The sequence below is a fragment of the Mesocricetus auratus genome, unplaced genomic scaffold (genome assembly GCF_017639785.1).
Source record: "Mesocricetus auratus isolate SY011 unplaced genomic scaffold, BCM_Maur_2.0 Super-Scaffold_100707, whole genome shotgun sequence".
NCBI lineage: Eukaryota > Metazoa > Chordata > Mammalia > Rodentia > Cricetidae > Mesocricetus > Mesocricetus auratus.
Genome location: NW_024429269.1, coordinates 7,236,706 through 7,251,094, shown reverse-complemented (window position 1 = coordinate 7,251,094; position 14,389 = coordinate 7,236,706). Strand labels below are relative to the sequence as shown.

At 38.6% G+C, this 14,389-nt stretch overlaps 1 protein-coding gene across 7 annotated transcripts in view; it reads left to right on the top strand.

The window, feature by feature from the left end:
- The window catches only part of Sacs (sacsin molecular chaperone), an 85,702-nt gene extending 71,843 nt beyond the window's left edge, over positions 1 to 13,859 (top strand). For 6 of the 7 annotated variants that reach the window (XM_040740524.1, XM_040740522.1, XM_040740523.1 and 3 more), the window contains one exon: positions 1,031 to 13,859. In XM_040740524.1, the coding sequence (XP_040596458.1) occupies positions 1,031 to 12,591 (11,561 nt within the window). In that variant the 3' untranslated portion in view covers positions 12,592 to 13,859. The remainder of the gene's footprint in view (positions 1 to 1,030) is intronic. The other variant, XM_040740528.1, reaches the window with a different exon arrangement.
- Positions 13,860 to 14,389: the final 530 nt, after the last annotated feature.

The following is a 14,389-nucleotide window of genomic DNA, read 5'->3' as shown; positions in this document are numbered from 1 at the left end:
TAAAGGAAAGATAAATGTTAGTTTCCACAGAATTAATATTGAGATTTTTTATTTCTATATATGGGCAAACACATACCTACAGGTATGTAGTTTTCTATTTTGTTGTTAGTGATGTTAAATATCAAAAAAATACTCTGTCATACAAAATACATTTTAAATGAATGTTAATTTCTAGACAGTCTATTAAGTTAAGCAAATGTCCCCACAAGGAGGCAAAATTCTATTACTCTCCTAGTTTGCAAGCATTTAGAAATAGAGTTATTTTGGTGGTAAGAAATATCTGCCCCGACAGCAACACCCCACATGTTCAGTTTGTTTGCCCTGAAGCATTTCTACAAAATCCCTGGTTCTACAGAGCACACTTCAGTAAATAGCAACCATGGCAAAACTGCAGCTGTGCTCTGTATAGAATAGTCTAAGTGTAGAATCTCATTCCCATTGCTTTTCCAGATGAGTGAGTTCCAGTCTCCAAGACATTAGCTGACACCCAGTTTCATATCTGATTAGAGGCTGACAGGAAATTCCTTGAGGGCCATTGCTACCTGCATTTCAGTAAGTGTTAGCTTCTGAAATAAAAACCTCAGTCTCTTTCTCTGACTTTGAGCCCTTCTCTTCTTCCTACACAGTTATGCAGGTGAGGTGCTGGAAGTACGTACACACAACCCCCAAAGATACTTGTATTGTGTCTGCTTATTGATGCTTACCCATTAAATGAAAAGATGTAAATTTATCTGCATTTGTTTGGTGTGTTTACTTGTGGACAGCTAAACATTACACATCGTTTTTCATGTTGATTCCATCTGCAGAACACTAGATACTTTTGAATACATAAAATAAGCACTTTGTTGAGAAAATGACTTATTTTAGAGGTATTATAAGCATTATTTTCTGTATAGGCTATCATTGTTTTTAAATTGGTTATACTGAATTTTTGCATATTCTTAAAACAGCTTCCTAGTGCCATCTTAAATGTGAGACCAGAAGAGTTTAAAGTGGAATTGTGTATAACATTTCTGTGTGTGATTTACAGGAAGACCATGTACTCAGCTGCAGCTTCTAAATCCAGAGCGATTTGCACGTCTTATTAAAGAAGTAATGAATACATTCTGGCCCGGCAGAGAGTTGGTGGTTCAGTGGTATCCATTCAGTGAAGACAAACACCACCCATCCATTTCATGGCTTAAAATGGTTTGGAAGAATCTATATATACATTTTTCAGATGATTTGACTTTATTTGATGAAATGCCACTTATCCCCAGAGCTACATTGGATGAAGGTCAGACGTGTGTGGAACTCATTAGACTCAGGATCCCATCAGTAGTCATTTTAGATGATGAAACTGAAGGCCAGCTTCCAGAATTCTTAGCAGATATTGTACAAAAACTTGGGGGGATAGTACTGAAAAAGTTAGATACCTCTATTCAGCATCCACTTGTTAAAAAATATATTCATTCGCCACTACCTAGTGCTATTTTGCAGATAATGGAGAAGATACCACTGCAGAAGTTATGTAACCAAATAGCATCATTACTTCCAACCCACAAAGATGCTCTAAGGAAGTTTTTGGCCAGCTTAACTGATGCCAGTGAAAAAGAAAAAAGAATAATTCAAGAATTGACAGTATTCAAAAGAATTAATCACTCATCGGATCAAGGAATTTCCTCTTACACTAAATTAAAAGGATGTAAAGTTTTGGATCATACTGCCAAACTTCCAGCAGATCTGCGACTGTCTCTTTCAGTAATAGATAGTAGTGATGAAGCTACCATTCGTTTGGCAAACATGTTGAAAATCGAAAAATTAAAGACTACAAGCTGTTTAAAGTTTGTTTTAAAAGATATTGAAAATGCATTTTATACACAGGAAGAGGTAACACATCTTATGCTGTGGATCCTAGAGAATCTATCCTCTCTTAAAAACGAGAACCCAAATGTGCTTGATTGGTTGATGCCACTAAAATTCATTCAAATGTCACAGGAGCGTGTAGTAGCAGCCAGTGAACTCTTTGATCCTGATATAGAAGTACTAAAGGATCTCTTTTACAGTGAGGAAGAAGCCTGTTTCCCACCTGCAATTTTTACCTCACCAGATATTCTTCACTCTTTGAGACAGATTGGTTTAAAAAATGAAGCCAGCCTGAAAGAGAAAGATGTTGTGCAAGTGGCAAAAACAATCGAAGCTTTGCAGGTCAGTTCCTGTCAGAATCAGGATGTTCTCCTGAAGAAAGCGAAAACGCTCTTGCTATTCTTGAGTAAAAACCCTGCACTCTTACAGTCGTCTGAAGGGAAGATGACATTGAAAAAAATAAAATGGGTTCCAGCCTACAAGGAAAGACCTCCAAATTACCCAGGATCCTTGGTCTGGAAAGGGGACCTCTGTAATCTCTGTGCACCTCCAGACATGTGTGATGCAGCCCATGCAGTTCTTGTGGGCTCCTCACTTCCTCTTGTTGAAAGTGCTCATGTAAACTTGGAGAAGGCGCTAGGCATCTTCACAAAGCCTAGCATCAGTGCTGTCTTAAAACACTTTAAGATTGTTGTTGACTGGTATACTTCAAAAACCTTTAGCGATGAAGATTACTATCAGTTCCAACATATTTTGCTTGAAATTTATGGGTTCATGCATGATCATCTGAATGAAGGGAAGGATTCTTTTAAAGCCTTGAAATTTCCATGGGTTTGGACTGGCAAAAACTTTTGTCCTCTTGCCCAGGCTGTGATAAAACCAATCCATGATCTGGATCTTCAGCCTTACTTATATAATGTGCCTAAAACGATGGCAAAATTCCACCAGCTATTTAAGGCCTGTGGCTCAATAGAAGAGTTGACATCAGATCATATTTCTATGGTCATTCAGAAGGTTTATCTCACAAGTGAACAGGAGTTGAGTGAACAAGAAAGTAAACAAAATCTTCATCTTATGTTGAATATTATGCGATGGCTCTATAGCAACCAGATTCCAGCAAGCCCTAATACACCAGTTCCTATTTATCATAGCAAAAATACTTCCAAACTTGTCATGAAGCCAATTCATGAATGCTGCTATTGTGACATCAAAGTTGATGATCTCAATGATTTACTTGAAGATTCAGTGGAACCAATCATTTTGGTACATGAAGACATACCCATGAAAACTGCAGAGTGGCTAAAAGTTCCCTGTCTTAGTACAAGGCTGATCAACCCTGAAAACATGGGGTTTGAGCAGTCAGGACAAAGAGAGCCTCTTACTGTAAGGATTAAAAATATTTTGGAAGAATACCCTTCTGTGTCAGATATTTTTAAAGAGCTGCTTCAAAATGCTGATGATGCAAATGCTACAGAATGCAGTTTCATGATTGATATGAGAAGAAATATGGACATCAGGGAGAATCTCCTAGACCCAGGAATGGCAGCTTGCCATGGACCTGCTTTGTGGTCATTCAACAACTCTGAATTCTCAGATTCAGATTTCATAAACATAACCAGATTAGGGGAATCTTTGAAAAGAGGCGAAGTTGACAAAGTTGGAAAATTTGGTCTTGGATTTAATTCAGTGTACCACATCACTGATATTCCCATCATTATGAGTCGGGAATTTATGATTATGTTTGATCCGAACATAAATCATATCAGTAAACACATAAAAGATAGATCTAATCCTGGAATCAAAATTAATTGGAGTAAACAGCAGAAAAGACTTAGGAAATTTCCAAATCAGTTCAAACCATTTATAGATGTATTTGGGTGTCAGTTACCTTTGGCTGTAGAAGCCCCTTATAGCTACAATGGAACTCTTTTCCGACTGTCCTTTAGGACACAACAGGAAGCAAAAGTAAGTGAAGTTAGCAGTACCTGTTACAACACTGCAGATATTTACTCCCTAGTGGATGAATTTAGCCTTTGTGGGCACAGACTTATCATTTTCACTCAGAGTGTAAATTCAATGTATTTGAAATATTTGAAGATAGAAGAAAGCAATCCTAGCTTAGCACAAGACACAATAATAATTAAGAAAAAAGTCTGCCCCTCCAAAGCACTGAGTACACCAGTTTTAAGTGTTTTAAAAGAAGCTGCTAAACTCATGAAGACTTGTAGCAACAGCAGCAGCAAGAAGCTTCCCACTGATGTGCCAAAGTCATCTTGCATTCTTCAGATCACAGTTGAAGAATTTCACCATGTGTTTAGGAGGATTGCTGACTTGCAGTCACCACTGTTTAGAGGTCCAGATGATGACCCAGCTACTATCTTTGAAATAGCTAAGTCTGGCCAACCAAAAAAGCCATCAGATGAGTTGCCACAGAAGACAGTAGATTGCACCACATGGCTTATATGCACCTGCATGGATACGGGAGAGGCTCTCAAGTTTTCCTTGAATGAAAGTGGAAAGAGACTAGGGCTGGTTCCTTGTGGGGCAGTAGGTGTTCTTTTGCATGAAACCCAGGAACAGAAGTGGGCCGTGAAATCACACATAGGAGAGGTGTTTTGCTATTTACCTCTACGAATAAAAACAGGGTTGCCAATTCACATCAATGGGTGCTTTGCTGTTACTTCAAATAGGAAAGAAATCTGGAAGACAGATACAAAAGGGCGATGGAATACCACATTCATGAGGCATGTCATTGTGAAAGCTTACTTACAAGCACTCAGTGTCTTGCGGGACCTAGCCACTAGTGGTGAGCTGACTGATTATACTTACTATGCTGTGTGGCCTGATCCCGATCAGGTTCATGATGACTTCTCTGTGATTTGTCAAGGATTTTATGAAGATATAGCTCATGGGAAGGGGAAGGAGTTGACCAGAGTCTTCTCTGATGGCTCTACTTGGGTTTCCATGAAGAATGTGAGATTTCTAGATGACTCTATACTTCAAAGGAAAGATGTTGGTTCAGCAGCCTTCAAGATATTTCTGAAGTACCTCAAGAAAACAGGCTCTAAAAACCTCTGTGCTGTTGAGCTTCCTTCATCAGTAAAGGCAGGATTTGAGGAGGCTGGCTGCAAACAGATACTGCTTGAAAATACATTTTCAGAAAAACAGTTTTTTTCAGAAGTCTTTTTTCCTAATATTCAGGAAATTGACGCAGAACTGAGAGATCCTTTAATGAATTTTGTCCTAAATGAGAAACTTGATGAATTCTCAGGAATTCTTCGTGTTACACCATGTGTTCCTTGCTCCTTGGAGGGCCATCCTTTGGTTTTACCATCAAGATTGATCCACCCAGAAGGACGAGTTGCAAAGTTATTTGATACTAAAGATGGGAGGTTCCCTTATGGATCTACACAGGATTACCTCAATCCTATTATTTTGATTAAACTAGTTCAGTTAGGTATGGCAAAAGATGATATTCTGTGGGATGACATGCTAGAGCGTGCAGAGTCAGTAGCTGAGATTAATAAAAGTGACCATGCTGCTGCCTGTCTAAGGAGTAGTATTCTACTAAGCCTTATTGATGAGAAGCTAAAAATAAGGGATCCTAGAGCAAAGGATTTTGCTGCAAAATACCAAACAATTCCCTTCCTTCCATTTCTAACAAAGCCAGCAGGTTTCTCTTTAGAATGGAAAGGAAACAGTTTTAAGCCTGAAACCATGTTTGCAGCAACTGACCTTTACACAGCTGAACATCAAGATACAGTCTGTCTTTTGCAACCAATTCTCAATGAAAATTCCCATTCTTTTAGAGGCTGTGGTTCAGTGTCATTGGCTGTTAAAGAGTTTTTGGGTTTACTGAAGAAGCCAACAGTTGATTTGGTAATAAAGCAGTTGAAGCAAGTTGCAAAATCAGTAGACGATGGCATTACATTGTATCAGGAAAATATCACCAATGCTTGCTACAAGTACCTCCATGAAGCAATGATGCAGAATGAAATGGCCAAGGCAGCAATTATTGAAAAGCTAAAACCATTTCATTTCATTCTGGTTGAGAATGTGTATGTTGAGTCAGAAAAGGTTTCTTTTCATTTGAATTTTGAAGCAGCACCATACCTTTATCAGTTACCTAACAAGTATAAAAATAATTTCCGTGAACTTTTTGAAAGTGTGGGTGTGCGTCAGTCATTTACAGTTGAAGATTTTGCCCTAGTTTTAGAGACTATTGATCAAGAAAGAGGAAGAAAACAAATAACAGAAGAGAATTTTCAACTTTGCCGACGAATAATCAGTGAAGGAATCTGGAGTCTCATTAGAGAAAAGAGACAAGAATTCTGTGAGAAAAATTATGGCAAAATATTACTGCCAGATACTAATCTCCTACTTCTCCCTGCTAAGTCATTATGCTATAATGACTGTCCTTGGATAAAAGTAAAGGATTCTACTGTTAAATATTGCCATGCTGACATACCCCGTGAAGTAGCGGTAAAACTAGGAGCAATACCAAAGAGACACAAAGCCTTAGAAAGATATGCATCCAACATCTGTTTCACAGCTCTAGGTACGGAATTTGGGCAGAAAGAAAAACTGACCAGCAGAATTAAGAGCATACTCAATGCCTATCCTTCAGAAAAGGAAATGCTGAAAGAGCTTCTTCAAAATGCTGATGATGCAAAGGCCACAGAAATCTGTTTTGTGTTTGATCCCAGACAACATCCTGTTGACCGAATATTTGATGATAAGTGGGCCCCATTGCAAGGGCCAGCGCTGTGTGTGTACAACAACCAGCCATTTACAGAAGATGATGTAAGAGGAATTCAGAATCTTGGGAAAGGCACCAAAGAAGGAAACCCTTGCAAAACAGGACAATATGGAATTGGGTTCAATTCTGTGTATCACATTACAGACTGCCCTTCTTTTATTTCTGGCAATGATATCCTGTGTATTTTTGATCCCCATGCCAGATATGCACCAGGAGCCACATCAGTTAGTCCTGGACGCATGTTTAGAGATTTGGATGCAGATTTTAGAACCCAGTTTTCGGATGTTCTGGATCTTTACTTGGGAGATCACTTTAAACTGGACAATTGTACAATGTTTAGGTTTCCTTTGCGTAATGCAGAAATGGCACAAGTTTCAGAAATTTCCTCAGTACCATCATCAGACAGAATGGTTCAGAATCTTTTGGACAAATTGCGCTCTGATGGGGCAGAACTTCTTATGTTTCTCAATCACATGGAAAAAATATCTATTTGTGAAATAGATAAGGCCACAGGAGGTTTAAATGTTCTCTATTCAGTAAAAGGCAAGATTACAGATGGAGACCGATTGAAGAGAAAGCAATTCCACGCATCTGTAATTGATAGTGTTACTAAAAAGAGGCAGCTCAAGGACATACCAGTTCAACAAATAACCTACACTATGGATACTGAGGATTCTGAAGGAAATTTGACCACATGGCTGATCTGCAATAGATCAGGATTTTCAAGTATGGACAAAGTATCCAAGAGTGTTATATCAGCTCACAAGAATCAAGATATCACCCTCTTCCCACGTGGTGGAGTAGCTGCCTGCGTTACTCACAACTATAAAAAGCCCCACAGGGCCTTCTGTTTTCTGCCTCTCTCTTTGGAAACAGGGCTGCCATTTCATGTGAATGGCCACTTTGCTCTAGATTCAGCCAGAAGAAACTTGTGGCGTGATGATAATGGGGTTGGTGTTCGAAGTGACTGGAATAATAGTTTAATGACAGCATTAATAGCACCTGCTTATGTTGAATTACTAATTCAACTAAAAAAAAGGTATTTCCCTGGTTCTGACCCAACATTATCAGTTTTACAGAACACACCCATTCATGTTGTAAAGGACACATTAAAGAAGTTTCTGTCCTTCTTTCCAGTTAACAGGCTTGATCTGCAGCCAGATTTATATTGCTTAGTAAAGGCACTTTACTGTTGCATTCATGAAGACATGAAACGTCTTTTACCTGTTGTTCGTGCTCCAAATATTGATGGCTCTGATTTGCACTCTGCAGTCATAATTACTTGGATCAATATGTCTACTTTGAATAAAACCAAACCATTTTTTGATAACTTGCTACAAGATGAATTACAGCACCTTAAAAATGCAGATTACAACATCACAACTCGAAAAACAGTTGCAGAGAATGTCTACAGGCTAAAGCACTTGCTTTTAGAAATTGGTTTCAACTTGGTTTATAATTGTGATGAAACTGCTAATCTTTACCATTGCCTTATAGATGCAGACATTCCTGTTAGCTATGTGACTCCTGCTGATGTTAGGTCCTTCTTAATGACTTTCTCTTCTCCTGATACTAACTGCCATATTGGGAAGCTGCCTTGTCGTCTTCAGCAAACTAACCTAAAACTTTTTCATAGTTTAAAACTTTTAGTTGATTACTGTTTTAAAGATGCTGAAGAAAATGAGTTTGAAGTTGAGGGACTGCCCCTGCTCATCACACTGGACAGTGTTTTACAGATTTTTGATGGTAAACGACCCAAATTTCTAACAACATATCACGAATTAATTCCATCACGTAAAGACTTATTTATGAACACCTTATACTTGAAATATAGTAGCGTTTTGTTGAACTGCAAAGTTGCAAAAGTATTTGACATTTCCAGCTTTGCTGACTTACTCTCTTCTGTGTTGCCTCGTGAATATAAGACCAAAAACTGTACAAAGTGGAAAGACAATTTTGCCAGTGAATCTTGGCTTAAGAATGCTTGGCATTTTATCAGTGAATCTGTAAGTGTGACAGAAGATCAGGAAGAACCAAAGCCATCATTTGATGTCATTGTTGACATCCTCAAAGACTGGGCATTGCTTCCAGGAACAAAGTTCACTGTGTCGTCCAGTCAGCTTGTGGTTCCTGAAGGAGATGTGCTGATTCCCCTGAGTCTCATGCACATTGCCGTTTTCCCAAATGCTCAGAGTGATAAGGTGTTTCATGCTCTAATGAAAGCTGGCTGCATTCAGCTTGCTTTGAACAAAATCTGCTCAAAAGACAGTGCATTAGTTCCTCTGTTGTCATGCCACACAGCAAACATAGATAGCCCCACAAGCATCTTGAAGGCTGTACATTACATGGTTCAGACTTCAACATTTAGGACTGAAAAACTAGTAGAAAATGACTTTGAAGCACTTTTGATGTATTTCAACTGTAATTTGAGTCATTTGATGTCCCAAGATGACATAAAAATTTTAAAGTCCCTTCCATGCTACAAATCCATCAGTGGCCGCTATATGAGCATTGCAAAGTTTGGAACGTGCTATGTGCTTACCAAAAGTATCCCTTCAGCTGAAGTGGAAAAATGGACACAGTCATCATCATCTGCATTTCTTGAAGAAAAGGTACATTTAAAAGAACTGTACGAGGTCCTTGGCTGTGTGCCAGTAGATGATCTGGAGGTGTATTTGAAACACCTTCTGCCAAAAATTGAAAATCTCTCTTATGATGCAAAATTAGAGCACTTGATCTATCTGAAGAATAGATTGTCAAGCATTGAAGAGCTGTCAGAGATTAAGGAACAACTTTTTGAAAAACTGGAAAGCTTATTGATTATCCATGATGCCAACAATCGACTAAAACAAGCAAAACATTTCTATGATAGAACTGTGAGAGTTTTTGAAGTTATGCTTCCTGAAAAATTATTTATTCCTAAGGAGTTCTTTAAAAAATTGGAACAAGTAATAAAACCTAAAAATCAAGTTGCATTTATGACATCTTGGGTGGAATTCTTGAGAAATGTTGGACTAAAGTACATACTTTCCCAGCAGCAGTTGTTACAGTTTGCCAAGGAAATCAGTGTGAGGGCAAATACAGAAAACTGGTCTAAAGAAACACTACAGAATACAGTTGACATTCTTCTCCATCACATATTCCAAGAAAGAATGGATTTGTTATCTGGAAATTTTCTGAAGGAACTATCCTTAATTCCATTCTTGTGTCCTGAACGGGCACCTGCTGAATACATTCGATTTCACCCTCAGTACCAGGAAGTAAATGGGACACTTCCTCTTATAAAGTTCAATGGAGCACAAGTGAATCCAAAGTTCAAGCAGTGTGATGTGCTCCAGCTGCTGTGGACATCCTGCCCTATTCTTCCAGAGAAAGCCACACCCTTGAGCATCAAAGAACAAGAAGGCAGTGACCTTGGTCCACAGGAACAGCTTGAACAAGTTTTAAATATGCTTAATGTTAATTTGGACCCCCCTCTTGATAAAGTCATTAATAATTGCAGAAACATATGCAACATAACAACTTTGGATGAAGAAATGGTAAAAACTAGAGCAAAGGTCTTAAGGAGCATATATGAATTTCTCAGTGCAGAAAAACGGGAGTTCCGTTTTCAGCTTCGAGGTGTTGCCTTTGTGATGGTTGAAGATGGCTGGAAACTTCTGAAGCCTGAGGAAGTAGTGATAAACCTAGAATATGAAGCTGATTTTAAACCTTATTTGTACAAGCTGCCTCTAGAGCTTGGCACATTTCATCAGCTGTTCAAACATTTAGGCACTGAAGATATTATTTCAACTAAGCAATATGTTGAAGTATTAAGCCGCATATTCAAAAACTCTGAAGGAAAGCAGTTGGATCCTAATGAAATGCGTACAGTTAAGAGAGTAGTTTCTGGTCTATTCAAGAGTCTACAAAATGATTCAGTCAAGGTGAGGGGTGATCTGGAGAATGTCCGGGATCTCGCACTCTACCTTCCAAGCCAAGATGGTAGGTTGGTGAAATCCAGCATCTTGGTGTTTGATGATGCACCACACTATAAGAGTAGAATCCAAGGCAACATTGGGGTGCAAATGCTAGTTGATCTTAGCCAGTGCTACTTAGGGAAAGACCATGGGTTCCACACTAAGCTGATAATGCTTTTTCCTCAAAAACTTCGACCTCGTCTGCTGAGCAGTATACTTGAAGAGCAACTCGATGAAGAGACCCCCAAAGTGTGCCAGTTTGGAGCCCTGTGCTCGCTTCAGGGAAGACTGCAGCTTCTCTTGTCTTCAGAGCAGTTCATCACAGGCCTCATCAGAATCATGAAGCATGAAAATGATAATGCTTTCCTGGCCAATGAAGAAAAAGCCATCAGACTTTGCAAAGCTCTAAGAGAAGGGCTGAAAGTGTCCTGTTTTGAAAAGCTTCAAACAACATTAAGGGTTAAAGGTTTTAATCCTATTCCCCATAGCAGGAGTGAAACTTTTGCTTTCTTGAAGCGATTTGGCAATGCAGTCATCTTGCTGTACATCCAGCATTCAGACAGTAAAGACATTAACTTCCTGCTAGCCTTAGCAATGACGCTTAAATCAGCAACTGACAACTTGATTTCTGACACATCATATTTAATTGCTATGCTGGGATGCAACGACATTTACAGGATCAGCGAGAAACTTGACAGCTTAGGGGTAAAATATGACTCTTCTGAACCATCAAAACTGGAACTTCCCATGCCTGGCACACCAATACCTGCTGAGATCCATTATACTCTGCTTATGGATCCAATGAATGTTTTTTATCCTGGAGAATATGTTGGGTACCTTGTGGATGCTGAAGGTGGTGATATTTATGGGTCATACCAGCCAACATACACATATGCAATTATTGTGCAAGAAGTTGAAAGGGAAGATGCTGACAATACTAGTTTCCTAGGAAAGATCTATCAGATTGATATTGGCTACAGTGAATATAAGATAGTCAGCTCTCTTGATTTGTACAAGTTCTCAAGGCCCGATGAAAGCTCTCAAAACAGAGACAGTGCTCCTACCACACCAACAAGCCCCACAGAATTCCTGACTCCTGGTCTGAGAAGCATTCCTCCTCTTTTCTGTGGCAGGGAGAACCACAAGTCTCCCTCCTCCAAACACCACTCCCCCAAAAAGCTCAAGGTGAATACTTTACCAGAAATCTTAAAAGAAGTGACATCAGTGGTTGAGCAAGCTTGGAAACTTCCAGAATCAGAACGAAAAAAGATCATTAGACGGTTATATTTGAAGTGGCACCCTGACAAAAATCCAGAGAATCATGACATTGCTAATGAAGTTTTCAAACATCTGCAGAATGAAATCAACAGATTAGAAAAACAGGCTTTTCTAGATCAAAATGCAGACAGAGCTTCGAGAAGAACATTTTCAACCTCTGCAACCCGATTTCAGTCAGACAAGTACTCATTTCAAAGATTTTATACTTCATGGAATCAAGAAGCCACAAGCCATAAATCTGAAAGGCAACAGCAAAGTAAAGAAAAATGTCCTCCTTCTGCTGGACAGACATACTCTCAAAGGTTCTTTGTCCCTCCCACCTTCAAATGTGTGGGCAATCCAGTGGAAGCCCGGAGATGGCTAAGACAAGCCAGAGCAAACTTCTCAGCTGCCAGGAATGACCTTCACAAGAACGCCAATGAATGGGTGTGTTTCAAGTGCTACCTTTCCACCAAGTTAGCTTTGATTGCAGCTGACTATGCCGTTAGGGGGAAATCCGATAAAGACGTAAAGCCAGCTGCACTTGCACAGAAGATAGAGGAGTACAGTGAGCAGCTGGAAGGACTGACGAATGATGTCCACACATTGGAAGCTTATGGCGTAGATAGCTTAAAAACTAGATATCCCGATTTGCTTCCTTTTCCACAGATTCCCAACGACAGGTTCACATCTGAGGTTGCTATGAGGGTGATGGAATGTACAGCCTGTATCATCATAAAACTTGAAAATTTTATACAACAAAAAGCATGAAAGTATTTAAAGAAAAAAGCAGAGCCAAATCTTGTTATAGCACAAATATGATTTCTGTACTTCATTCATCTTCATTGCCAGTATCTGGGAACTGTGGAGCACACAGTGGAGTGTGCTGAAAACATTGTGAAGCTGTATGACTCCTTACAGAAACCTTCACAGAGTTGAAAATGGACTTTGAGGATGGCAGTGAACTGCAGAGTTCCTAGGTGTGTTTGAACAGTTGGGTGGCACATTAGTGAACTGCACTTTATGTAACCAAAGCTTAGCAGTTTGTTAGATAAGAGCCTACGCATCTCTGGTAAGGAGGAGGTTAATTTTATGTTTTTAAACATGTTTTTGAAGTGGTTAAGGAAACACTGGACATACTGATTTGGATATATGAGGGGAATTAGGTCTTTGGGACTTATCACTTTCTAAGTGGACACTTTTAGATGCAATTTTTCTTATCAGCTGGATCTGATTATGAATTTGTTGCAGTTTCACATCTTAAGTTGTACATTTTAAAATGGTACAGTATTTAACCCTGATTATTACTTGACTAAGAGTGTGAAGATGGTCCTTGGAGTGCACTGGGTGTACTTTACATCTTTATTTTGATTTTTTTATACCTTGTGTTTGCAAGCTTCCTGACTCATGAAGATATAACTTATGGGAATCTCAAAGTGTTGGTTCCTACTACCAGATAATTGTTTCTAAAACTGCTTACCAACATGACATTTATCAAAATAACATTAACATTATGTTTTGTGTACATACTTTTCACAAATGTCAATATTTGTATAGTACGGCTGAGCAGGATGCAATCTTTTGCTATCTAAAGGTGCTTCAGTGAAAAAGAACTGTCTTTCAATATGGAACTTAGCAGGAATTTAAAAAAATTTTACTTTAAGTACATTAAAATTGCTCAGATCATTGAGGTGATGTGCAGTAGTTTACAAAGGGAATTATCAGTGTGTCCTGTCCCCCAGATGACTGAGAACTGACAATTAATTTTCATGAAGTTCAAATGTCCTAACATACATATGTAACATATTCTTTTGCATAATGTCAAAGAAAGGAAATAATAGCTTATAAGTGCACTGGCTGTAAATGATGCTTAAATATATTTTAGGCAATTAAGGGCTTACAGAACATGTTAGTTTTTTTTTTTTTTACTTCATTTGTAATAAGGAATGTTAATTGCTTCTGGATGTGAATCATGAATATTTTATGCTGTTAATATTAAATGCCATAATTTTAATAAAGAAAATGTATATAGAAAATCATTTTGATTTGTTTTTTAAATTTTTGTTTTGAGATTTTATTTTTATTTTATGTGTCTGTGTACCATCTGCATGCAGTGCCCTAAGAGTCCAGAAGAGGGCATCAGATCCTCTGCGACAAGAGTTAGAAATGATTGTTAGCCACCATGGGGATACTAGGAACTGAACCTGAGAAATAATACAGTTGTTGGAAATCAAACTTAGTGTTTCCCACGTTTTGAGTTTTGGGGTGCATCTGCATGTGTTCTTTCATTGTGAGTTTCTGGATAGCATTGTCCTGTATGTTTCATGCTGAGATGTTAGGTTTTTCTCATGGTTAACTAATAGAAAGTACATGATGTGTGCAGCCTTACTAGGTGTTCACTGATTTAGTTAAGAGCTTGCTTTGCCTCTGTAGGAAACAGAATTAGTTGATACTTCTGTTGGTGTGGATTTGAAAATAACTGCACCATGTCTACCATTTCTTGACAGTTCCTGTGTCTTAGGACAGCAATGTATTTGGAGCTGGTTCACATTTCGGGCACCAGACTTCT